General features: G+C 45.7%; 1 protein-coding gene across 3 annotated transcripts in view; it reads left to right on the forward strand.

Moving 5' to 3' along the window:
* NRG2 (neuregulin 2) overlaps window positions 1-24246 on the forward strand; it is a 178425-nt gene that overhangs the window by 72302 nt on the left and 81877 nt on the right. The window contains exon 1 of one of the 3 annotated variants that reach the window (XM_040573594.1): window positions 8607-8777. The exons of the other annotated variants lie outside the window; for them this stretch is intronic. Coding sequence (XP_040429528.1) covers window positions 8690-8777 — 88 coding nt within the window. The 5' untranslated portion in view covers window positions 8607-8689. Of the gene's footprint in view, window positions 1-8606; window positions 8778-24246 lie in introns of those variants that run through there. 3 annotated transcript variants of the gene reach the window in all.

The raw sequence follows: 24246 nt of genomic DNA on the forward strand, positions 1-24246 counted from the left end.
GCTGTGGTGTGGCATAGACCTTTTTGGAGACTGGAGCACCAATTAGCTGGCGTAGCTTGCCATATGTGAAAAGGATTGATGGAGGGAGAAGTGGCCATGCCGAGCAACTTGTCTGGCAAGGAGAAAAGGGGAGATGCTGCCTGGGCAAATGGCCTGTGTGCTTGCTGCACATCATTCCGGTGGCAACATGGAGGGAATGCTGTGGAAAAGTCCCACATTGGGTTCTCAAAAGGAATATTGCAAATACCTGGGAGAGAAGAGAAGAGAATAAAAAGCGAGATGGAGAGTTTTGACAGTGAGCAGAAAAGGATAATCTCAGTTTTAAATCTGCAAGAAACACAGCTATTGCTTTTGGGCAAGAGCAATTCTAGGCCAAATTATGTAATGAGGAGGAGCTGTTTGGAAAGCAGTATTTCTGAGAGAGCCCTGGCTGTATGAGAAGATAATAGTTCAACAGCAGACTGTAATATGAAGTGGTCCTGAGGTCTGTGCTCCCAGGTATCTGCTGGTGAAGGTGGTAGTAGGTGAAATCTCCTTGAGCCAGCTGTCGCCTTGACTGTGCGTTCATGAACAAGGCAGAGGTGAATTGGCAGTGACTCAAGGTAGAGGAGAATGGGCTGGCTGGTGAAAGGCAGGAGGCCTCCCTTTGGCCTGGAGGAGCCAAATATATAGAGTGGCTGGGAGAAGAGAAAGTGAATCAAAGTCTGGAGATGGCTGCTCTTGTGCTTTGTGCCCTCACACCAGTCTAAGAGGCAGCCTGTTGAGGAGAAAAATTATAACATGGATTTGCTGCCACTTCTGTTTTTGCTGTGGACTCGCAAGCCATTCTGCAGGCACTTCTGTCTGTGGGTTAGAGAAGTTATGTAAAAAAAATGCTCTCTTCATAGACCTGATCCTAAGGCAGCCCAGAGCAGGGCACAGATTAACATTCCCTAGCATCGACCAGACATGGAATGGTGATGTCAACAGCACTGACTTCTCTAAAAGGACTCTGTGACGAAGCAGCATCTGTGATGATGTTTTCTTTTCTCCTCCATTCAATCAAATGAAGTAGATCCAATTGTTCTCTTCCTTAAGTCACATTTTAACCGGGCAAATATGACACAGAACAACACCTTCTCTGCATAATTTACTCATCCATCTGATCATGCTCTCTACCCACAGCATTGCAGCCAGTGATGCTGTATCTACTTTTCTTAGGCTTTTGAGCTTCCAGAAGATGTTTCTGGGGAAGAACCCTTTCATTTAGATAGAGAGGTAATCTCTAGTTGCTTTATTAAACAATGTTCTGTAAAGCAGAGCTTAGGTGTTACAGTCAATGTCCTTGAAGAACCTTTCCAAGTAGTGTGATTTGGTGGGTATGGCATTGGCAGGACTTTTCATAGGTACTTTCTGGTCTTGGCACAGGACCAGAGTAAAGTGGAACCCATGTTGAGAAGAGGCTGGGAATCTCCTTGTTTCATGGAGCCTTGTGAGCATTTTCACATCTGACATGTCCTGCATACAGTTTCTGACCCAAGATCAGGTCTCTAGAAGCTTCAAGAGCAGCTTTTGATTATTCTTGTTCCTTGGGATCTCAGTCTCTCCTGAAGAAAGTCCAACCTTTCTTCTGCCTAACTTGTGTTTGAATGGGGGAATGAACATATCAAATGTGCCTTTTCTCTCCTTAGCCATGTGGCTATGGGTTTGGATACAATTCACCTTTGCAGAGCATTCTCTAGCTTTGGGCAGCAGCCTTTAGATTGTAAGTCTGAGGGTCTGATGGACAGTGAGGGGAAACAATGGATAACGGGATGCACAAGTTAGTGCATTGCATGTGAGCAGCACGTCCTATAGATTTCTCTAGGTCATGCGTGGACCTGGCACAATGTGTAGCAGTGGGTCACGCAGATCCACTCAGATAAGAGATGGAGGTGTCCCAATGCCTATTGCTGCAGGGTCCACACACGCAAGGGCTCTGCATCTGCTTCCATTCCTCCAGTGCAAGACTGACCCGGTGAGCAGGCAGAGGGCTGAGGGGGGTGGGAAAGCTTCATGCTATCACTTAAATATAAACATTCCTAAAAGCAACTTTCTGATTTCTTTGTAGGAGGCCATAACCTGCTGGGGCCTTCAGCACTTCAGCAGAGTTGCACCCAGAGAAAAAGAGAACATAAGAATTCATGGAATTTTCCCCCAAACCTCCTGACCTTTTCTCACCAGATATACTTGAAAGGCTTAGGACTGAAGCATGACTGGAGGAGGCCCTGTTCATTGATTGCACCTGAAAATTGCTGTTGATTGCAGAGACATCACAAGGAAAAGGATTTTTATCTATTTATTTATATATTTTTTTTCTTTGAAGGAAATGGCAGACATCTCTAGCTGGGATGAAAAGTGTCTGGGAGGATTTCAGAGGGACTGAGGGCTGCGGGCAGCTAGGTAAGGAGTTGACTTCTGCTTTCAATGTGGCAGGGCTGTCTGGAGAGCACAGGTATGGTAACTGAACTACTGAACTTGGGCTGTCCCAGACTGGTTGGAGAGTCAGTGCCATCCTACAGCTGGGTTGTTTTGAGCAGTCTTGGAGGCTTGTAGGAAGGAATGGGTCAGTTTGTGATTTAAAGCCTATTATTTAAGCCCTTTGGCTGAAGCCTGGTCACTGGTAACATACAAGCCCTTGGTGCTGCTGCTTCCAAAGCAAAGATGAAACCTGTGTCCAAGCTCAGTGCTGATTGCTTGTCATGGCCATGGTGGGCCGTGAGCACCTATTGTCATAAGGAGTGTCACAGTGACTGAACTGACTGCTGCTGTGTGAGGGCACCCAGACATTGAAGGTTGGTGGTGTGAGGCACCCCAAAGAGGTGCTCGCAGCACCCATCTCCTCCAGCAGAGGAGCATTGTACAGCCCTGCTTCAGGCCCTCGTGAAGCAGCTGCAGAGGCTGTGGTTTGTCTAAGCTGGCAGTGACTCTTCTGTCATTAATGTCCAAGAGACAGGCTTGCTGAACATGTTGGGATTGGGGAAAAGCCATCTTCAGGAGATGAGTCAGCACTGGCTTCCCTTTCATCCTGTCTGTTTACAGAGGCAAACACAGCCAGGTTTTAATGAGTTGATAACATACACTTACTTCTGTGAGCAAAAATGTGTATGGTTATCAGACATAACTGTGACGTGATAAATCATGTCAAGATGAGGGTTTCGTTCCGTAAGCATGAAAAGGAAAAGAAGATGCAATGCAAAATATCCCACTCAGGCTGGCTGGGTAAGGTCTCTATCAATCATCCACAAGGCCTGTGCTGCTATAGCGCTGTGTTTGCATGCACAGTGAGGGGTAAGGCTGGACTAAGGAGTGTGCAGATGTGAAACGTGAGCATTGCAAAATGCCACTTGTGAAAGAGAGACATCAAGTGATGTTCAGATGGAATTTATTTGTGCCCTTATTGAACAAATAAATAGCTGTACTTGCTGTTTGGTTTTCCTTTTACCTGAATGGCAACAAAAGATGTAGCAGCAAGAGGTGTAAAAAAAAAGATGGTATTTTCCATGAAAAATATGTTCCAGCAGACAAAGCTGTAGCACAACTTTTATTGAACTGATGATCCAGCCAGTGCCTACGTCATTCCTTCTGGCACAAGATGCTTGTTTTGAGTCGATAACCCCAGGATCTGTTTTTGACCCTGCTCCTGGAGGTGCTGTCTGTGCCTCGATGACAGGGAGGCTGTACTACTTCCCAATAGCTTTGCTTCAGAGACCCTGCTGATAGGATTTTGTGTATCTCCAATTCGCTGTCCCTCCAGATCAAGCTGGGTTAGGAGCCTGAGCTTTGCTGCTTTCATGATGTCATAGTCTTTTTGCAAAGGCTGCAGTGTTTTGTAGGAACAGGGCTATGGAGAAATGGTATCCAGCTGATTGCCTTGATAAAGCAAAAGGATGCTGACAGGTACAGTCTCATTGTATCTTCCTTTATTCTACTTCTCTAGAAATAATGTATAAGTATTTCTGGCTAACATCAATTTTGTGTTGACTCCACTGTTAAATGGGAGATGACAGTTCTAGGTATGGACCATGTAATGTTACACAGAGGTTCCCCTGAAGTTGATGTACCAGGAGGTAACACCTCCTGGTGTTACCAGTGAGAACAGAGTTAAGCCAATACCAAGAACTTCTGAAAATGCTACGATTTAAAATGGGTCGTTGTGCTCCCAAGATTGCTGCCATAAATACCGTCTCAGAAGCTTGTGGAGTGTGCACGCCTGCGTTTGCTTCTGAAGTTTGGAGACCGGAGGAACTGGAGTGGGCTTGCTGAGTGGGTTTCAGCAAATATCAAGTAGCACTGATGGGTCAGGTCTTCTTTGCCTTTTTTTTTTTTTTTTCTTTTCTTTTTATATCTCCATCAGGCCAGGGGATACTGTATTAATATTTTTTCCAGACACAGACCTTGCTATTGCAAGCTACACTGTATTCCCCTGGAGTGCACACTGCTGTTCTGCATGGGAGTGGTGCCTTATATCCTCCCAGAAAAGAAGCCAGTATGCAATGCAGCAGCGTGACTCTTAGCTGTGGACTCCGTTCTCCACCGAGCCGATCTGGGATTTTTGTTTGAAGAATTCATTTAACAGCTGCCGACTGCAATGGATGCTGTGTGTGGGAAGAGGTAGGGAGGTTCTCTTTCACCTGGTCTTGGTTCTGACTTCCTGGGGATTATTAAGGAGCCTAAATTTATTAGGCTGGCATATAGGCAAATTATAATGAGGATAAAGACATTCTGCCTGGTGAACTCACTCAGCTGCTCACAGTGTGTTGTAAAATCAGTATGCTGTATTTCATATGAGAATCAGCTGCACTTATGTTATGGCTCAATCTTTTGTGTAATTACATGCCTCCTGTTTGTTAAGCTTAAAGTTGTACAGGAATTGCAAAGACTAGAAAAAAATGCTCGTTGATTGCGTTTCAGGTTGTAACTCTCCATAAGACTGTTTAAATAAATATGCACTAAATGCTAATTTAGAATTAAGTATTAAAGTACAGCCATTAAGGTATATGCAGACTGTCAGATGAGGCATGTGGGACAAGAAGACTGAATACCTTTCCATAGGTTTTATTATATCAGCATATTCACATGAGGACTGAAGCTGCTTCCTGGATTTAGCCCATATGTTTGTGTGTCAGGATTGTTCAGGAGAGAGTATATTCCATATGTTTGTGATGCTAAAGCTGGATCTAGAGGGGTGGATCCCCACCCTGGGACAGGGGCCAGCCACTTGGATAAGATATACAAGATGCACACCTGCCAAGACTAAAATTGATCTGCATATAATATTCCTTGTCTGTCACAGGTGGGTTTGTGATCACTGCCAAGGTACAAAAATATCCATATGGGGTGTTGCTGCTGCTGTTTCTTCCTTTTACATGCTCTAGGCTGTTTAGGACAGTGGTGCCAGGCCAGATACTTCCACTTTTGCTTCTTAGACTTTGTCACTTTCATCTTCTGACGCTGAGGCTGTGCTGTCTGTTTCTGTGCATAGCTTCACCCTTTGAACACTGTTCAATAAAAGAAAATCCTTGATTATTCATTAATTTGAAAGAGAGGGGAAAAAAAGTAGGGCATCTTTACTGCAGTTGTTAACTTTAACAAACCTGCTCCAAACACAAGAAACTTTGACTGAAATGAAGGTATGGATTTGCCCAAGTGGTGGAAGAGCTGTAGTTTATCTTCTGGAATGACGGGGATGGGAGGGAAGCAAAAAAACTGCAATCTTCATGTGAAGGAACCTGTGGTAGAAGATAGTTCAGGATGAAAATAAAATTGTAGAAGATTAAAAAGGAAGGGGTAAATATGTTGGGTTTTCTATTTATTTTTTATTTTTATTTTTCTTTTATGGGAGATGTCCATTCAGGAGACGTGCTCGCAAGTAACGTATTCCTATGTATTGCTGAAACATAAAGTCTCTCAAAACTCTGCAGATCTAACACTAGGTTATCACGCTGAGGCAAGGAGACTGTCTGGGCCTCATTATGTCTGATGAATGCTGGCTTATTCATTTTGACGGCTGAGTTAATCACTGGTGGTTTACATTGGGCAAGTGACCATGATGGATTTTCATTCATATGGGCTAGCGGAGGAGAGTCCTAAACATAAATACAAGTAAGACACTCCTGAGGATTCAAAGAAACCAGTTTCCCAAGGCTGAGGAAAATTGAACAAAATTGATTGGGTATTGAAACATCCACAGGAAAACGTATGTAAGAACTGGAAGCTCTTTGAGCAGAGGCCAAGAAAGTTGAGATTTCTGAGTCAAGAAAGAGGACAAGGTTTAGCTAATAGTCCTCTGAGCTTGGTAGCAATGAAAGCAGCAACTGGAAACAATAAATATGAACAAATTTTGAAAAGAGAAAATAGGTAGCAATCCACATGCATCTGGAGATATGGTATATAGAGGACAAGCTAAAAACATCTGGAGGGAAATTGTCTATCAGATACAGCTACAGAATTAAGAGACCCTAGAAATATATTAGTAATACAGAGTTAGTTATGAGTTAAATAGTGAAATAAACATACGGAAATTCATTTGTAGTGACTTAGAAGATGCAAAGTAGTCAGTAATCACCATTATCCTGCATTCAGAAAAGAAACAATATGATGGGCTACTGTCCTGTGACCAAAAATCCACAGAGGATGTTAAACAATGTCTATTAGACTCAAACTCCAAATGAACAGGGCTTGGTAGCTTTTATCTAAGAGTTCAAAGCAAGTTTGCTTAGGTACTTGCCAGCGTATACCTGTTAGCTTCTCTTAATGCTGTATACAATGTACTCAGTCTGGTGATGTCCTACATTCAAATTGCAAAATAATGGAAAATAAGTGCTTTAGTTTTCAAATGTATCTCACATCCAGGCAAAGAAGCATCAACTAGCATATACCAAAAAGTTGTTGCTGTCCGGCAGTTCATTGTTCTGTGAAGTGTTTCTAGTGAGATCATTGTCACCCACAACTTGGAGGTGAACATGCGATCACTGATGGTAAAATGAGCAAGCTGGACACGGAGACTGTTGGAGTTTCAAGCAGCAATGGGAAGAAAGAAGCAGGGAGAGGGTGATCTGAGTGGCTAGCACACTGGCTGTTTTCAAATGTAATGAAGCTTTACCACAGAGAGAGGTGCTATGAAAGAGCAAGAAATTCATCCTAGTTAGAGAGAGCAGGGGAACTGTATCCTTCAGAGCCAGGACTTGGTAGGAACAGCAGTAGAACACAAGAGAACAGATTTTCCTTGGGAAGCTTGGTGCCTGAATGTGACTCTTGGATGTTAAAATGGCCAGGAAGGGGTGGCAACAGGGATTTGCCTCTATTTTTGCCTCTGTACACAAGAGAATGGAATAGTGCCTGTTTTTGTGTTCTTAGCTAATTAGGATTGCAAAATGGGATAGTCGTGAATATGATCCCTGAGCTGGAGAAATGCCATTACAGCAAGCAATGGAAAAAAGCTTCATCTGTTTAGCTTATCAAAAATAGATTGAGGGATAACTTGATTACAGTGTGAAAGTACTTCCATGGGAGAAAATACCAGTTGCTGAAGGGCTTTTTTAATAAAGAGGAGAAAACAGAGAAAAACAATGGCTGGACAGTGAAGCCAGATATTCTACTTCAAAGCAGGCGGACATTTTTAACAATGAGGGTGATTAACCGCTGGGAGAAAATCCCAAGGGGGATGATAGCTCCTTCATTTCTTGATGTCCATGCACCAGGCAGGAGTGCTTCTCCGTAAGATATGTTTTACTCACATGCTTAGAATTGTATTTGATTCATGGATAACTGGATTTACTATGTTACCCAGTACCTTATGGCTTATGGCTCTTTGGGCCTTTGAAGCCCATAGCTGCATCTGGGAATGATCTGACAATACTCGAGCTTTCCAGGTGGGGATCCTGATGGACTTTTGAGGCGATGTCAGCATGGCCTGCCCTACCGAAGGGGATTGGGCTGAGCCACTCATCATATGTTGGACCTGTGGAAAAGGGCTTTGTTAACCCCTAAGCAGATGAGACATGGGCTTAATCAGCCACCTTGAGCTCCCAGAGAGTGAAGACAGATATGAGAAATGCAGGTAAGGCTCTCTCCACCTATTGCTTCCTTTTAGAAAGACCTTCCGGGACAACAAAGATCTGGGTGCAAGGCCAGGTGAAATTGCTCTGCTTATGGTGGGAGCAGCAATACGAAGAGAAAGGCGAACGTAATCCCTCTGCTGGGTTGAAACAGAATGAGAATGGGTTGAAACCCTCTACTCTTTTTCTTAGACCTCACTGCTTCTCACTAATCACTGAAGTTTGAACCTCAGGAGTTGCCCCAAGTACTTACTTCCACAATGCTCCAGAAGCTGTTCAGAACTTATTTGTAGCCAGAGACAGAGTCAGCAACAGAAAAACATCTCTGGACTTAATGTGTCCAAGACACTCTCAGGAGAGCTGCTCTCATACTGTAGCAGTACTCCCCTAGTCCTCCCACTGTAACCCAGTGCATCTTTTCAGATAACTGGGAGCAGTGAGCAAATAGTTAAAGTTTTGCTTCTCCACCCAGTGGTGGGTGTTGTCAGTGTCAGAAACAATATAGAACAGTCGGAAGTTGCAGCTGGCAAGTAACATTTGGAGTAGCAGTTGTGGGGCATATAGATCTGGTGTGGACTGTCTTTTCCTGAGACTGTAAACAGTTGTGCAGAATGTCCGAGAACAAGAAAAAAGGGAAAGGAAAGAGCAAAAAGAACAAAGAAGGGAAAAAAGGGGAAAGAGAACCTGACCCAGGAAAAGGTACTTCCCTTTTTTAACAAATTTTACTTAAAGGAAGAAGACAGAAGCAAGAAAGCCAGCAGGAAGGTACTTGTGGGTTGCCTGAATTGGTGCAAATGATAGGGAGCATTTGTCAGGCAAGTGTGGAAATCTCTGCATCTCATTCATATTACATGCTGTTACAGGTCTGCTTCCTTCTTGAACTTTTCTTCTTTTTTAATATCCAAAGCCCAAGAATACAGGGCAACGTACTGTTTAAAAACAGCAGCATTCAGCTCCTGTCACAGTGATATGGTAATTGAGGGGCGTTGTGCTAATTCTCTGGGGGTTCTGGTGTGCTGTGCTTTGTTGTTTGGTTGTTTTCTTGCTTCTTCTTGAGGTAAATATCAAAAGCCACTATTTTGGAGGATCATAGGAACTGTTCCTTGAGATAGACCAACTCTTTCAGAGATCAGATTTAAGTTATAGCCTCACTTTTTGTGGTAACTGCATTGGGTTGCAGATAAAGATGTGGGTGACAAACCTTCACTCTGCTGATATGCTTATTAGAGAAACTGGGCTATTCTTTAGAGAAGATCTGACTGTTCTTGCTGAATGAGCAAGGCATACTTAAGATGTGGTATAAAATGTCTAGATTGCCTTTAACTGATAGGTTTGATTCCTGAGTAAATGGGGAGTGGAAACTGGGGAAATGCGAGAACTGTCTTGGAGAGGACAGAAGATTTGATGGTAAAGCAGCGCAGTGTTATTTCATTCTCTGTCTGGTATCAGGGAGGGATTATCCTGGCTGTTTTTATCTGTAGTTTATCTGGCAATGTATTTGGACAGAACAGCAGCTCTGTCAGGACTTCATGTTTTATCGCATTGAGAAGTTACAAGCTGGACCAGTTCCTGGAGGAATCTGTCAGACAGTGTAGCTCTTCACTTGTCTGGATGCAGTTCTGCTCTTGGTCATGCTACCATGGTACTTGAGAACGCTCTTGACCTGAACAGGCTTGCTTTGGCTTCACACTGGTATCACTGGTAGCAGGATTTGTTTGTCCCTACCCTTTTTCGTGCCTTTACTCTGAGCACAGACACCCAGCTCTGTTCACCACCCAGTTGTGTCCTGGGCATAGGGTCTTTTGTGGGCACTGCCCCAGAACTGCCAGGATGGCAGTGGGTGCTCATGTAGTGGTAGTCTGACCTCAAGCATGGTCTCCTACTTGTGACATCAGAACTTAGCTGCTACTGTGGGATTTGGGAGGAGACTTTTGGGATAGCTTTGGGATGGAGAGCACAGAAGCACCAAGCAGAGGAAGCAGCTGCTTGAAGATGACTGGATTTGCTCAAGGGGTTCTGCAACATGCAGGGAGTGAGGGCTGTCTCACAGCCATTGGCAGGGACAATCCTGCCCCTTAAGTGCACAGATGGGATAATACAGTGCCTGTATCATGGGCGTCTCCTCTATTGGGAGCAAGATGGAGGGGCTGGGGGAATTGAGAAGATTGGGCATAGTGGGGAATGATGTGCACTGAGGCTGCCAAGGGAACAACCACCTGCCTTGAACCTCCCGGACCATGGCAGGGCTGTGGGGCTGCACGTAGGGGAAAGGACCAGGCATGAGCTGAGGGGTTAGACCACTCTGTTTTCTAGTGGTGTATCAAAGCTCTGCAGTAGCTCCCTGCTCCAGAGGAGGTAGGTAAAGAGAACTTTCACCTGTAGAGTTACATGTGCTGACAATCTAGTCCTCTGCTGAAGTGCACTGTGGGGGTGTTTTATCACATATACATCCCACAACAAGTCAGTTTGGCCAGAGTGCAGAACCCCTTTTTCTCTAGCAATGGCTGCAGAGTGGAACTGGGAATGATTGCATTGACCCTTCCTGTACTTCCTGTGTAGCCAAAGAAAACAAAGGTTCAGGGTTATACTTACGCAGCATGAACAGATTCCTTTTATTGCATCTATTAGTAGATTACTTAGACACAGATCATTCCTTTGCTTTGTATTGCTGCAGAGGTTGCCCATTGTTTGCTCCATATGGCCATCAGAAGAAGATGGTTGGTTGCCTGTGGTGTTTCTCAATCAAATCCCACTTTGATTTGGGTTGGTTGGGACAGGTGGAATTTGTGAACACCTTCTCCTAGTGTAGGTCTCTTTTCCTACATGGTCTAAAGGGCACTACAGTGGTGACTTCCCAAAAGGACTTTTAGAAGGGAAGAATTCCTCCCCAGTGCATTCTGAACAGATGCCACAGTCCCGGTACGTGGACTTTCACTCCAGGTAGCTGAGTATCCCATGGACTCTATTTTTTCATCTTGTGTCTGGACCTCTGACTGTCTTTCCAGCATGCTCAGGCTGATGTAAAAGCTTAGGCCTGGCACAAATCAGGGAACAGGAAGGGCACTGCAAGGGAATTTGCGTTCTCTATTTTTCCCAGGTTGTAATATTTCCATGCAAATGGAGTGTGCTGACCCCTCTGAAACCAGAAGGCAGAAGAGGAACCTACAATAAGGCTTAAACAGACTCTCAGGTGACACAGACAGGAACATACATTTCAGTTTGCCAGTGTAGAGGAGACTCAGGAGATTATTGTAGAAGGAAAGCTTTCTTTCTTCATGCTGTGTTCTTGACCCATTTGTGGTTGCTAAGGGCCAAACTTTGTTACCTATAGCACTCTGATAGTCTTGATTTAACTTTTGTGCTCATAGATCTCTGCATAAGAAGTTTCCCCTAGTCAGCCCTTCATGGCATGTTCTGTAGAGATCCCCAGGACAGTTCTGGCTGGTTTAAGGCAACTGCCCAGTGTGATAGAGCTAATCACTGCCAGTGAATTAGAGCACCAAAAAAAATTCTTATTGATCAAGAGAGCTGAAACAGTAGTTTCAGGAAAGAGCACTGATGTGCTATGAAGATGCTACGCTTCCCCTGAGGACTCAAACTTAGGTAAGGAGAGGTTTTAACATGCAGCTTTTAACATGATTTTGTGGCTTCTATGAATGTGGACAAGAAGCTAGCTGATCTCATGTGAAGTGCTATAGCTTTGTTTTGAGTACAAGGGCTATCTTTAACCTAAATTCATATTTGTATGCCTCTAGTCATGAAACTGTCCTAAAGTGAGTGCCTTGGCTCCAGATTTAGCCAGTGGAACAGCCTTTGGAGGCCTCCAGAGGGAGATGATGTCCACCTATGAAGAAGCACCATCAGGATCCCTCTTTTAGATGTATATAACATACACTGAAAGACAGACAGACTGTGTCCCACTATGCACATGTGGCAGGCACACCCTGCAGGGGCGATGTGAGCTGCAGAATGTAGCAACAGACCGACAAATAAATGTATAGTGCTCCCACAATGCTGGCAAGGTTCAGGTCTGTAAGAAAGTTTCCTGCAAGAGATGATGGTACTTTATCAGATGTGGATGGCTAGGGGCAGTCAAAGACTTGATACTGAAGCAAGACTGGGGGATGGAAAAGAAGCTGCCATCTCTCACTCTGGAAGATCTGTGGTAGACTTTGGAGAACTGGGCCAAACTGACCAGTGAGAATGCAAAAGTTAGAACAGAACGTGGAGGAGGAAACACCAGAGCTTTGGCAGTGGAGTAGGAGACCAGTGCACCAGCCTTCCTGGGGAGACAGGCAAGAGCAGCAACAAAAGGAAGGAAGCCTTGATAGCAAGGTAAGCAAGCAGCAAATTGGAAAGGGAAGGGCTGTGAGACTGGACAGTCTGTGCTTCATCTGTACTTCTGTGAGGTTGCCTGGGGAGAAAAGACCAGAGAAATGCAAAGCATTCAGCTGGTTAAATTCTCCAGCAATTCCAGACATTCTCTCTTATTTTTACTTGGTGGTGAGGAAAACATTGCGTGTGCACTGGGCTTTTGTTGTTCGTCAGTGCTAATAAGGCCAGAGGTACAGGAATTGTGCTATTTTCTTGAGCTGCCCATGGCAAAGGTTAATACTAGAAAAGTTCTTGGAGAGCAGGTGAAGAGTCTCTGCAGAGAGTATCTCATTTTTCAGTAGGAACCAGCTTGACCTCAGTTCTCAGATGAGTCAGGATTTGATAGAAAGGTTATGTAGAAAGGCATTGTGAAATTGAAATTCCAGTGGTCTTAGGGAGGAAGGGCACTCCTGAGCATGAGGCAGTTGTTTTATTGAAGTACAAGCAGGTGTATGTTAGCCAGGTCTACCAGCCAGGGGTGCTTTAGAGTGCTGCCATGTTAATACAGAGCTCAGTGAGGGATGTGAAGGTTCCTTGCAGATACCAGGTGCAGGCTTCATGGTGGAAGTTCATGCTATTGGAGTTACTCAACAGTACTGCAACCAACATGGCTACTTCACTGCTGGTTAGGGTCCTTCTGAATGAGTTCCATCCACATCACAGGGTGAACATGCTCTTGATTTGTTCTTAGTCTTCTGTTTGTAGGAAAATACCAGTTCCAAGGAGCTCATAGAAAGATTAACCAAAAGGTTTGTTTATAAGAGGGATAACCCACAGCGGATATCCTACAGTAGCAGTTTTGTTTCTATAAACACCCAGACATGCAAGGTACCAGCTGTCAGCTGTACTCCAGGATCTGTCCACATGCATATTTTCACTAGAGCATTTCCACTGTCTAAACTAATGGACTGTTGTTGCCATTGCCATGTGGCTGAGAGCAACGTGCAGTAACTTGAGCTTTGGGAATGGAGGGGTTCTGAGTCACAAGCTCCAGTGATTCATGCTGGGGTAAAGGAAAAGGTTTTTGCTTCCAGCTGCTTTCTGGTCCTTTTTGCTGGAGCTAGCTAGCCCTCCAGAATGGGCTCACAGTGTCATGTGTTAATACAAACAGAAGGGTTATAGGACAGAGACACAGCAGAGCTGAGGAATGATCCTTCTCTCCTTTCAGGCAGACTAGAGGTCTGGGATCTCCTGGCTGAGGAGCAGCATGGAGCAGAGTGGTCCATTAGTAAAAAAAATCCCACTATGGATCCAAAACCTCATGAGTCAGAGTCCTGGGCATATAATTACCAATCCCTTTTTGGAGGTGGATGTAAGTAACCTGCGAAAGCCAGTCTCTGGTGAGAAGAGGAACATCTGGAGAAGGGCTGAGCATAGCCTGGCTGCTGACCTTTGGGGTCATGCCCTCAGCTCATTCTCATGCCTTTGTTAGTGTGACAGGTTCCAGCTGCAAAGCAGCTAAGTGAAAGCTCTGTTGCCATGATCCTTCTTTCTGCAACTGGACTGCTAGCCTTGCGCTCAGAGTGCTACCCTAATCTCCAGTCTCGTCTCAGCACTGAGCTCTAGAGGGACTGCAGCACATGTTTGAACTCAAAACTGACTGGAGAAGATGGGAGGACACCAGGGCAGGGTAAGTGTGTGGGCCTGCATCCCATTTCTGCTGCATAACTCCAGGGGCAGTGAGAGCAAGGGAAAAGAGCCTCTTCTTCCTCTAACCCCTCCTCATTTCCCCTGGGACTCCAATGAATGCTTTCAAGTATGTAAGGGGAGTTCAGTATGGAGATCATATGATCCCGTGCCTTTTTCAGTGCCTGGACACTTTGCTACAGAAGGGCCATGCTCTTGCAGTAAGCAATGAGGCTGTAGGGAGGATGTGGAGCTATGGGTCACATATGGCTCTTGCGTGGATGTGCTTCTTCTCTTCTGGAAGTAAAGCTCAATGAAAAATAAAGTGTTTCTTGAAGAGAACTTGAAGACAATAAGTCCAAGAGCAGCTGAGCTTGCAGTTCGTGATTAGGACCAAAAATATTGGCTGGTTCCTTTGTCTGAGAAATTGCTGGTCTGTGAATTCCCAGCAAGGGCTGGCTGTCCACTCTGTGCTGGAGACCGTGTTCAGGGCAGAGGCCAGGGATCAGTGAGATAATCTGATGCTATTCTTTGGGATGGCTCCAGCTCATCATCACTAAAGATGAGGCTGGAGGTGAGTGGAAAGCCAGGAAAGAGCCCCCCACAGCTCCTGGTTCACACAGAAGTTTCTTTGGTGCTGTGTCAAGCTACTTACCCTAGCTTTTGTCGTCCTAGAGGCAGGTCACCCTCCACCAGCATCGGGGATATGGAAGATGTGCTGGCAGTAGAAGCAGTTTGGGATGGCAAAGACCTGTAGTTCAGATGTGTCACGTGTTGCATTGACCTCTTGTCTGGGGCAGAATAACGAAACACATGATTAGGAAATGTGTGTCCATGAGGGAACCTGTCACTAGACCCACAAGGACCCAATTGGAGCAAAACTGCAAGTTCCTTAACCATCTCCAGAGAACATCCTGAGCAGTGAAAGACTTGCATGGCCTCGTGGCCAGGACACTCATTTTGGAAACCATGTTGTACTCCAGGTAGAAATCTGTGTTTTGAACTGAGATGACCTGTGATTGTCCCCCTCTGACAAGGGCAGCGTTATGGTGCTGCATTTTGAGCTGTGCCAAATTGTAACAACAAATACTGTAATCACAGGAAGAATTAAACATTTAGGTAATTAACAACTCAGGTAATTAGGTTTGGCAGACTCAGTCAGCAGCCCTATGAAGAATTTTAGTTCAGGCATGTCTGGAAGGTGAGAACTCATCAATATGAGGGAGAGAAGCTTTGCAGAGAAGCTATAAGATACACAAGGCTTGTCTCCATGCAGTAATGGTGATGATCACACTTCTGAGGAGCCAGTGGTCCTGGAGCTCTTTTGCAGCTTGTCTCATCCTTACAATGCCCTTAAATTTTTGACTACACATGCAAGTCAAAGCCCAGCTTATCTTGCTGATTTCTCTTGCCTGGTGGTGAGTGAGAGGGGAAGGGAACTGCATTTGCTCTCCAAATCTGAGACTTCCTGGCTGGCAGCTCAGGAAAAGACAGCCACAAAAGTATGAGTTGGACAGAAAGGTGTTCTTCAGGGAAGCAGTGAAACTTTAAACTATCTTAAACCCACATTAAAATTGAGTGCCCATAAATTCAAAGCAGATTTCCTACATTGTTCACTGACGTTTGGAAGCCCTTCAGAGAAACCTCTTTTTGGTGTCAGAATTTGCACATTTGCTTAATTTGAGGGTAAAATCAAGTTAAAATCTATCAGCCAGGTTCTCAACAGATGTTTCTCTGGCCTAGGTCTTATGGCTTTGTTAGTCTGTGTATGATGTGTACCAGCTGAGCATCCAACCCTCTTGATTTCAACAGCTTTTTGATTGGAAGGCTGGGACTTTATTTCAGCTACAAAACTGTATATGTGTATATGTGTACATGTGTTTGTGCTCACATGAATTTTTCATTCCACTTTGAAGTCCATGGCACTTTGCAAGAGTCCCCTGGTTCCTGACGTGCTCCAGCCCTTGTGGAGGTGTGGGGGATATTCAGTTTTGGCTAGCAGATTACTCCATCAAAGCCTGTACCAATCCTATTGCTCCTTGTATGCCTCTTGCACACCTCTTCCTCCAGTGAAACCACTGGCAAAGATCCCCCACTGAGCAGCTTTTTCTCTGGTTCAAAACACACCAAAAGAGCACTTCATGTTCAGGATGTTTCCCGCCCCTTGGCTTGACCTGAGCGCTCTTGGAGTAAGGTCCAAGGGATGGGGAGTTCCTTTCCCTTTGCTAATCTGGACTCCCCCAGGCAAGCTGCTCGAAGCTTTTCTGCCTCAAGTGCAGAGATTACCTGCAGTACAGTGATGTTCCCAGCCAGCAACAGCAGCTGCTTGGTATCACTGCCTCACCAGTGCTCTCTCTTCCAGCCTGCTGAATCTCTTTCCCACTGGGGATCTTTTCACTACTGCCTGAGCTGGTGCTGGGTCGCAGCCCTGAAGTGTGCCTCTGTGCATGGTGTTCACATTTGCTTCCAGCCATCTCTGCTTGTTGCGACAGACCACTTACCCTTGGAGTACTCAGTCTTCCGATCTGGAAGTCAAGGATGGGGAGCAGAAGAAACCCCCCCCATGTTTCAGGTGGAAACAGAGACCTGCTACTCCACCTGGACTGTCACAAGTGCATGAGGCCAGATGGGCTCCACCCAAGGTGCTGAGGGAGTTGGTGAATGTGATTGCTGGGCTGCTTTCCATCATCTATCATCCAGAGAGGTCCCAGATGACTGGAGACTTGCTAATATGACGCCCATCTATAAGAAGGGTTGTAAGGAGGACCCAGGGAACTAACTACAGGCCTGTCAGCCTGACCTCAGTGCCAGGAAAGGTGATGGAACAGGTCATCGTGAAATCACACAACGTATGTGGGACAACCGGGGGATCAGGTCCAGTCAGCATGGGTTCATGAAAGGCAAGTCCTGCCTGATCAACCTCATCTCCGTCTATGACCAGGTGACCCACCTGGTGAACGAGGGAAAGGCTGTTGACATAGTCTACCTAGACTTCAGCAGGGCCTTTGACACGGTCTCCCACGGTCTCTTTCTGGAGAAGCTGTCAGCCCATGGCTTGAACAGGTACACTTTTTGCTGGGTTAAAAACTGGCTGGGTGGCCGGGCCCAGAGTGTTGGTGAATGGAGTGAAATCCAGGCGGTGACCGGTCACGAGAGGTGTTCCCCAGGGATTGGTGTTGGGGCCCATCCTCTTTAATATCTTTATTGATGATTTGGATGAGGGAATTGAGTGCACCCTCAGTAAGTTTGCAGATGACACCAAGTTGGGGGTAAGTGTCGATCTGCCGGAGGTTAGGAAGGCCCTGCAGAGGGACCTGGACAAGTTGGGTCGATGGGCAGAGGCCAATGGGATGAGGTTCAACATGGCAAAGTGCTGGGTCCTGCACTTTGGTCACAACAACCCATGCAGCGCTACAGGCTCGGGGCAGAGTAGCTTGAAAGCTGTGCAGAGGAAAAGGATCTGGGGGTGCTGGTCAATGCTCACCTGAACATGAGCCAGCAGTGTGCCCAGGTGGCCAAGAAGGTCAACGGCATCCTGGCTTGTGTCAGGAGTAGTGTAGCCAGCAGGACCAGGGAGGTGATCGTCCCCTTGTATTCTGCTCTGGTGAGGTCACACCTTGAGTACTGTGTTCAGTTTTGGGCCCCTCACTACAAGAAGGACATCGAGGCCCAGGAGCATGTCCAGAGAAGGGCTACAAAGCTGGTGAAGGGCCTGGAACAGAAGTCTTATGAGGGGCGGCTGAGGGCACTGGGGTTGTTTAATCTGGAGAAGAGGAAGCTCAGGGCAGACCGTGTTGCTCTCTACAACCACCTGAAAGGAAGGTGTGGGGGGCTGGGGTCAGCCTCTTCTCACAGATAACCAGTGATAGGAGTGGAATGGCCCCAAGTTGCACCAGGGGAGGTTTAGGTTGGAAATTAGGAGACATTTCTTCTCAGAAAGAGCAGTAAGACATTGGAACAGGTTGCCCAAAGAGGTGGTAGAGTCACTGTCCCTGGGGGTGTTTAAGGAAAGGTTGGACCTGGTACTTAGTGACATGGTTTAGTGGGTGACATTGGTGGTGGGGTGATGATTGGACCAGATGATCTTGGAGGTCTTTTCCAACCTTAATGATTCTATGATTCTAGTCTCTGATTCTGTGACACACAGTGCGTTTGCCAAGCACAAAGCAGATACTCTATCAAGCAAAAAGAAAGAATCACAGTGGAAAAAAAAAAAAAGAAGGTGCCTTCTGCCTGTGGTAAGCCTCATGGTGCAAAATCCAGGACCTACCCCTTTGACTGAACTGAAGAGAGCACCTTCCTGCTGGTAGCAGTGTTGGCTGTCACCCTCTGAAACTGACAGAGCTCTCTGTTTCTACCTGGACACCATCACCGCTCTTCTGCTTGGTGAGGTGCCCAGCTTCAGCCATGCACATGCTAACTTGCTGCTCGCTGCAGGGGAGAAGCCTCCTCAGACACACTATGAAGTAAAACAAACAAACAAACAAAAATCACATACCTGACTTCCATTGCATGATTTGCAAGTGAGAGGAACACTGATGGTGGGAGAGGCTTGGTATACAATACAGTGGCTACTGCTGCTGGCACATCACTCCCTTTTGGCTAGACAGCTGGCGATGCAAGGCAGGGCTTTCTTGGCTAGAAAATTTTTAGAGCCAGTCTGTACTGCTGCTATGTCTGCTCCATGATGTGTTCATTGATGGGCACAGCAGCTTGTGTAGCAGTGTCATTTCTACATCATACACTATCACAACGCTAGGCTGGCTGACTTCTGCTGTGAGCAGAGAAAATTGCTGATCTTGTCTTGTGAAATCTGGCTGCCTAAAAATGATGGAGGTGCTAATGTAATGCACATCCAGAAGGTCTTGCTAACAGGTCTTGGATCAATAGGTCATGGTGCTGGAGCAGGGCAGGCCTGATTGCTGCTACCCAAGAAGCAGTTTGTTTCCCTTCCAGAGGTCATGCGCGTTTCATCTGCTCACTCAGGCTTTTGCCTGGAGGGTGAGGACAAGGAATGTGATGAACTTCACTTTGGTGCTGAAGTATATTTTACTTAATATTTGTCAATAAATGAATTCAGGTTTCTGTATTTGTGCTGTGTGTCTGCGTGAGACGGTCCTTCAATGAATGCTGTAATGAAATCTCTGGATAGTTGATGGGTAACAAACAGCTAAAACATGCATCGCAAAAGAGGTCCTAACATTGCAGAGATGCCAGTTATATAATGTTGAGAAAGAGATTCAGTCCAAAACCGAAATTATCCTGGATATTACATGAAATGATGACTCAGTACCAAAAGTAGTGTGTATAATAATGTCCATGCTTTTGCTTTATGCAAAAGAACATTTCCCACAGTCTTGGGTGTTACTTCCCCCAGTCCCCCAGGTGTGAAAAGTCTTTGTCCAAAATCTGAGCCTTTTTCCCTAAAAAGTTAATCTCAGGAAGATGGGATGCCTATTTCTGGATCTTTCCCACAGCCCACTCTGCTGAGCCACAGGCACCACCTTTCTGGCCAGCAGAGCTACTGAGACCATTTAGGAATAAGGAGACTTTTCTGCAGTCTGAAGTGGATACATTATGATCAAGGAGAGAACTGATAAACTCCTGTGTGTCTTGTTTTGGGACACCCTGTAGTAGGTGGATTTCAGGAAGACATTGTGGCAAGTAACAGTGGTAGCTGGGTGAGGAAAAGGTCAAAATCTTGGAGGAATGTTTGTGGGTGATGGTTAAATAAACACTTGAGTTTCCTGCAGGAGGCAGGTGGTGAAGGACAGTGCCCATCCTGTGCTGCAGTGGTGGTGTGTAGGCACCCAGGCTGCAACAGCCCTTTCCTTAACAAGGCTGAGGATCTGATTCAGCTGTCCTGATTGACGGTTGTGCGCTTTAGCATGAGGATAAAGATTTGTTGATAAGCAAAGAAGAGCTGTCAAGTGAAAAAGGTTGCCATGGGCAAACAGTCCTCACCCAGCCACTGTGATGTCTCTACTGCAGTTAGGGAAGGAGTATTGCTACATGAAGACATCCTGAGCATACAGGATGAGTTTGTATAAGTCAGTATACTCTTATGAGCATACATAAGAGTATGTCTACATGAAGACATCCTGAGCAAGCTTTTTTGTCATTTGCTTAGATACCAGTGGAGGTAAGTAGCAGTACAGGCAGGCTACAAGTTTGGGGCTGTGTATAGCCCCATATGTACTGATTACAGTGCATGCTTCTACCTCTTCAGCGATCCTCTCTCTCAGCTCATTTGTCAAGGCAGGCTCAAGATGCTGATCTGTGCTGCCAGTGACAGTGTAGGTGCTGCAGATGCTTCCTAGGCATGTCACCTCAGCCTGCACAGACTTCCCAGGCTTTAATTTTTAAATAATACCTCTAGTCTCTGCTGGCAAACTTCAAGGTGTAAAGAGTGTATTCCTGATTCTGCAGACAACAGCCTGCAGTGCTTTTGTTGTTGTTGTTTAGATCTTTTTCTAACCTGCATTTCAGGGAATGTGTTCTTTCTCTGGTTGAGCTTATCCAGAGCTCCAAGCAGCTTCCCAGCTGCTGATGGGCTGAAGGCGAAGCAAGAGGTGACAAAGAAATGTTGTGTTGATGGAAATATGTTAATAACATATTTCAAAACCACCTCTATCTCCATAGCATGTATTTAGTTGTTTGTTTTAATTACTAGTGCTTCTGGAGAAGTTCCTTTTCTACCCTATACTTAGAAACGTGGGCAGGACATGCAATTTTAGAACAAGTCTGGCGTTAGCAGGACCATTGCTCACTTCATGTGTTGTAACATTTTGTGTTGCTAAAGTTTTGAGTCAGATAGTGTTTGAGAGAGATGACATGAGTCACAACCCTGGTTTTATGACAGGGTTAGGTAAATGTCTTGTTCATTTTGGGGGGTTAGAAAAAAAAAAAAAAGCAGTAGCAATCTGAAGCACTGCCAATAGTTTCGGTGTTATTGCCAGAAATGTGATAATCTGGTATTTCCCGTAAAGCCCCAGGTGTTGTACTTGCTTTATTTTCTGGGAATCTCCAATTTCTCTATCCTTTGTTATCACAGCAAAGCAAGACAATGCACCCTTTCTGGGGCCTAAACATTCAAAATATCAAAGGGAAATAACAAACCTCAAACACATCTCTGGATGGATGGCTCATTGTATTTATTCCAGTATCATCATTTTTGAGAATGAGAGGCATAATTTATTATTTCCAATGCAGCTGGGCTGAGTGTGTGGCATCTGTCTGTCCATTCCTCCTTTCCCCTGCTTTCCTTTGTGGTCTTCTCTGCAGGTCAGAAGAGACTCTGATTGTCTCTGGTACACATTTCTTTTCTCACCCTCATGGAGAACCACATGTCTCTGAGCCTTTTCCTTCTCTTCTGCCACGTGCAAGCTTAGCATGTGCCTCATTGTAGTACTCAGGAGCCCTGGCCTCAAAATGGCTTGGGTGCTTCCCCTAGCAGGGGTGTTTTTCTGCACTCAAGCCTCGGGCTTGTCTGCACAGGGAGGCTCTTGCAAAACATGCTGGGCATAGGGTGTGAATTTAAAGGGAAAGAACTATTCTGTACCAGATTCCTGCCCGAAACCCTCTTATTCTGCAGAAAAGTGTGCCAGTACTTCTCTTGTGTTGCCAAGTAGACTTGGTTAAGCAGCTGCACTAACCTGAGGAGCCAAGAGCTTTGATGGCAGCTCGGTTCCAAGCTGGCCCTGGGTTGTCGATGATGCATGGCAATGACCCTGATCAGGGGGAGGCAAAGGGGTAGAAGGGACGAGACTGGTGCACTCAGGCTTCCTTTTTACCCAGAAAAAGCGGGACCAGTTGAAAGCAGAGACTTAATTATGGTTTGTTGGTACCTTCTGGAGAAGCCACCCTGAACACAGAGCCTCTGCAGAACAGCCTGAGTTGGGAGTCCCCCTTCCTCAGGTTTGGGCTTGGATTAGCTGCTCGAGTCCAACCTGTTAGAGCAGCCAGGGACTGAACTTGATGAATTACCCCAAGTCAACAGTCCTTCTGTGCTGCACTCGTGGTCCACGTGAGCTGGCTGAATGACTAGGGTGGTATGCTATGGGAGTTGTGTGTACGTGTGGTATTTTGGTTTGTAGACCACAAATAAATTCCTTACCATGAGTTTATCAGACTGGCCATCCTAGCTGTCATCTGTGACCCTCATTTGCCAGAGCATTAAGATTCGTATCCCAACTGTTCCCTAAAGCCTTCTCTTCAAATCCACCCCTCAAATACTGTCTCAGCCCCACCATGTCACAGGTCTCAGAGAGGCTGTAGGCAGATGGTCCTCAGGGGACCTGACTACAGAGCACAGGTGGACTGTGCCAGTTTGAGCTGGAAGCATGGTGGTGGTCCCCAGCACTGCTTCTGGTGGTGGACAGAGGTCTTGTGCCCTCAGTGACACAGGTAAAAGGCTGCTAGTGTTTTACATGTAAAGCATTACTGGGGCTCTTGCAAGAATGGCATGTGGATGGGGAAGGGCCTCTGCATTTGAGAGTTGGGGAAGGGACCCTGGAAACAACTTGTGCCCCACACAGGGTTGAAACTTGAGGTCTCTGAAAGGCAAAGGGACACAGAAAGTCACGTAAATGAGGCATAGTGGGACTGGCAGAAAGGGCAAGACTTTTGTATGAAGCATAGGCATGCTGTTAGCTGGATTAGCTAGGATAAAACTGCATGGGGGGTTATAAGCCTTTGGGCATCTGGGCAGAAACAACAGCTCTGTCCTTGAGAGAATGCAGAAGACTTCCCTACTGAGAAGTTGTTCAAGAGAAGTGATACTTGCTGCCATGAAATGGAGGTCCCTGTCTAGCAAGGAGCATAGTCTCACCCAACATGGCAGCCCCTCTGCAGCGTGGTGGTCTTTCCTGGCTGCATTCTGTGTCTGTCACGAGTCCCCATGTATCACCAAAGCCTTGTCCTTCTTCACTGCAGGAGTTGTCCAAAGCTCTCTCTGGTAATAGAGCTGGCTGCTTAAGGACTCATCACAGCTGAAATGATTTATTCCTCATTGCAAATGAACCACTGGAAGTCTTTCAAAAGCCATCTTTTTTGACCTAAGTTCAGCTAAGCTTTTTAGCAGCATCAGCTTTACAAGAAAAGTTAGAAGTGGAGGGGAATTATGTGTGAATAATGTTTATGTTGATAAACAGTCCTTGCAGACCAGTATCTCCTTCTCAAAGTCATCTGGTTATTCATAGGATCACAGAGAGTGCCAGGAATTACAAGCCAACTGCCCCAGAAAAACGTGATGGCTTGCTTGTTTACTCTGTGTGTCTGTTAAAATGCCAAAATATCTGTATGAAAGCAGGTAATACTCTGCCAGTATTTAGATTGAAGTTTTCAGATACAGAGCACTTCATAAAATCCTGTCACCCCAAATTAATTCCAGTTGGTAGGGACAGGAGAGCATCACATGGGCTGAAAACTGGGTGGAGGACCATGAACAATGGATTAGAATAAACAGCAGTGTGTCAAATTGTCAGGGGAGCAAAGGAGAGCACAGTGTTGGGAGCTAGTCTTGCCAATTGCTGCCCTTCATGGTGAACTGTGCATAGTTAACCTCCTCTGCATTTCCATGGGGCTCTTAACACAATTTAGGGGAGTCACAGTACAGTTAGTTAGGGGATTTAGTGTACAGTAACGGTAGAGGAATATAGTCCAATGGGTTGAGTGTTAGCAACCGTGATAAATTTCATGAGATTCTTGATGGTCAGAGAAGAATTATGCACACATTTGTAGTCACTTTGGCTGGTTGTAGCCATATGAAGTCTATGAGGCTGTTCAAAGAAGAGCACAACCCAGTAAAACAGATCTCTTGTACCATGTGGCACAGGCCTGATGCTCCTGTCCTGTTGCCTGCACTCTTCCTTGCTGTGTGGCATATTAAGATGCTGTTGTGCAGTAGGGTCCTGCTTATCCCCAAGGTCATGGTTCCCTCTGGGCCTGGATTTTGTGGGAGAGACAGAATGGAATGGATGTCAGTTTGTTGTCATTCCTGTCTACGGGGCCATGTGGGCTCTAGGCAAAATACCAAAAGGGAGTCAGTGACCCTTGACTGAGCTCATGAAATGTGCTGTGCTCATGCCAAGTGCACAAGGCTAGGAATGTCCTCCATTACATGGATCAGTGAGGCTGAAGGGACCACCATAAGTAGATACGGCAAAGG

This window comes from Cygnus olor, chromosome 14 (genome assembly GCF_009769625.2).
Source record: "Cygnus olor isolate bCygOlo1 chromosome 14, bCygOlo1.pri.v2, whole genome shotgun sequence".
Lineage (NCBI taxonomy): Eukaryota > Metazoa > Chordata > Aves > Anseriformes > Anatidae > Cygnus > Cygnus olor.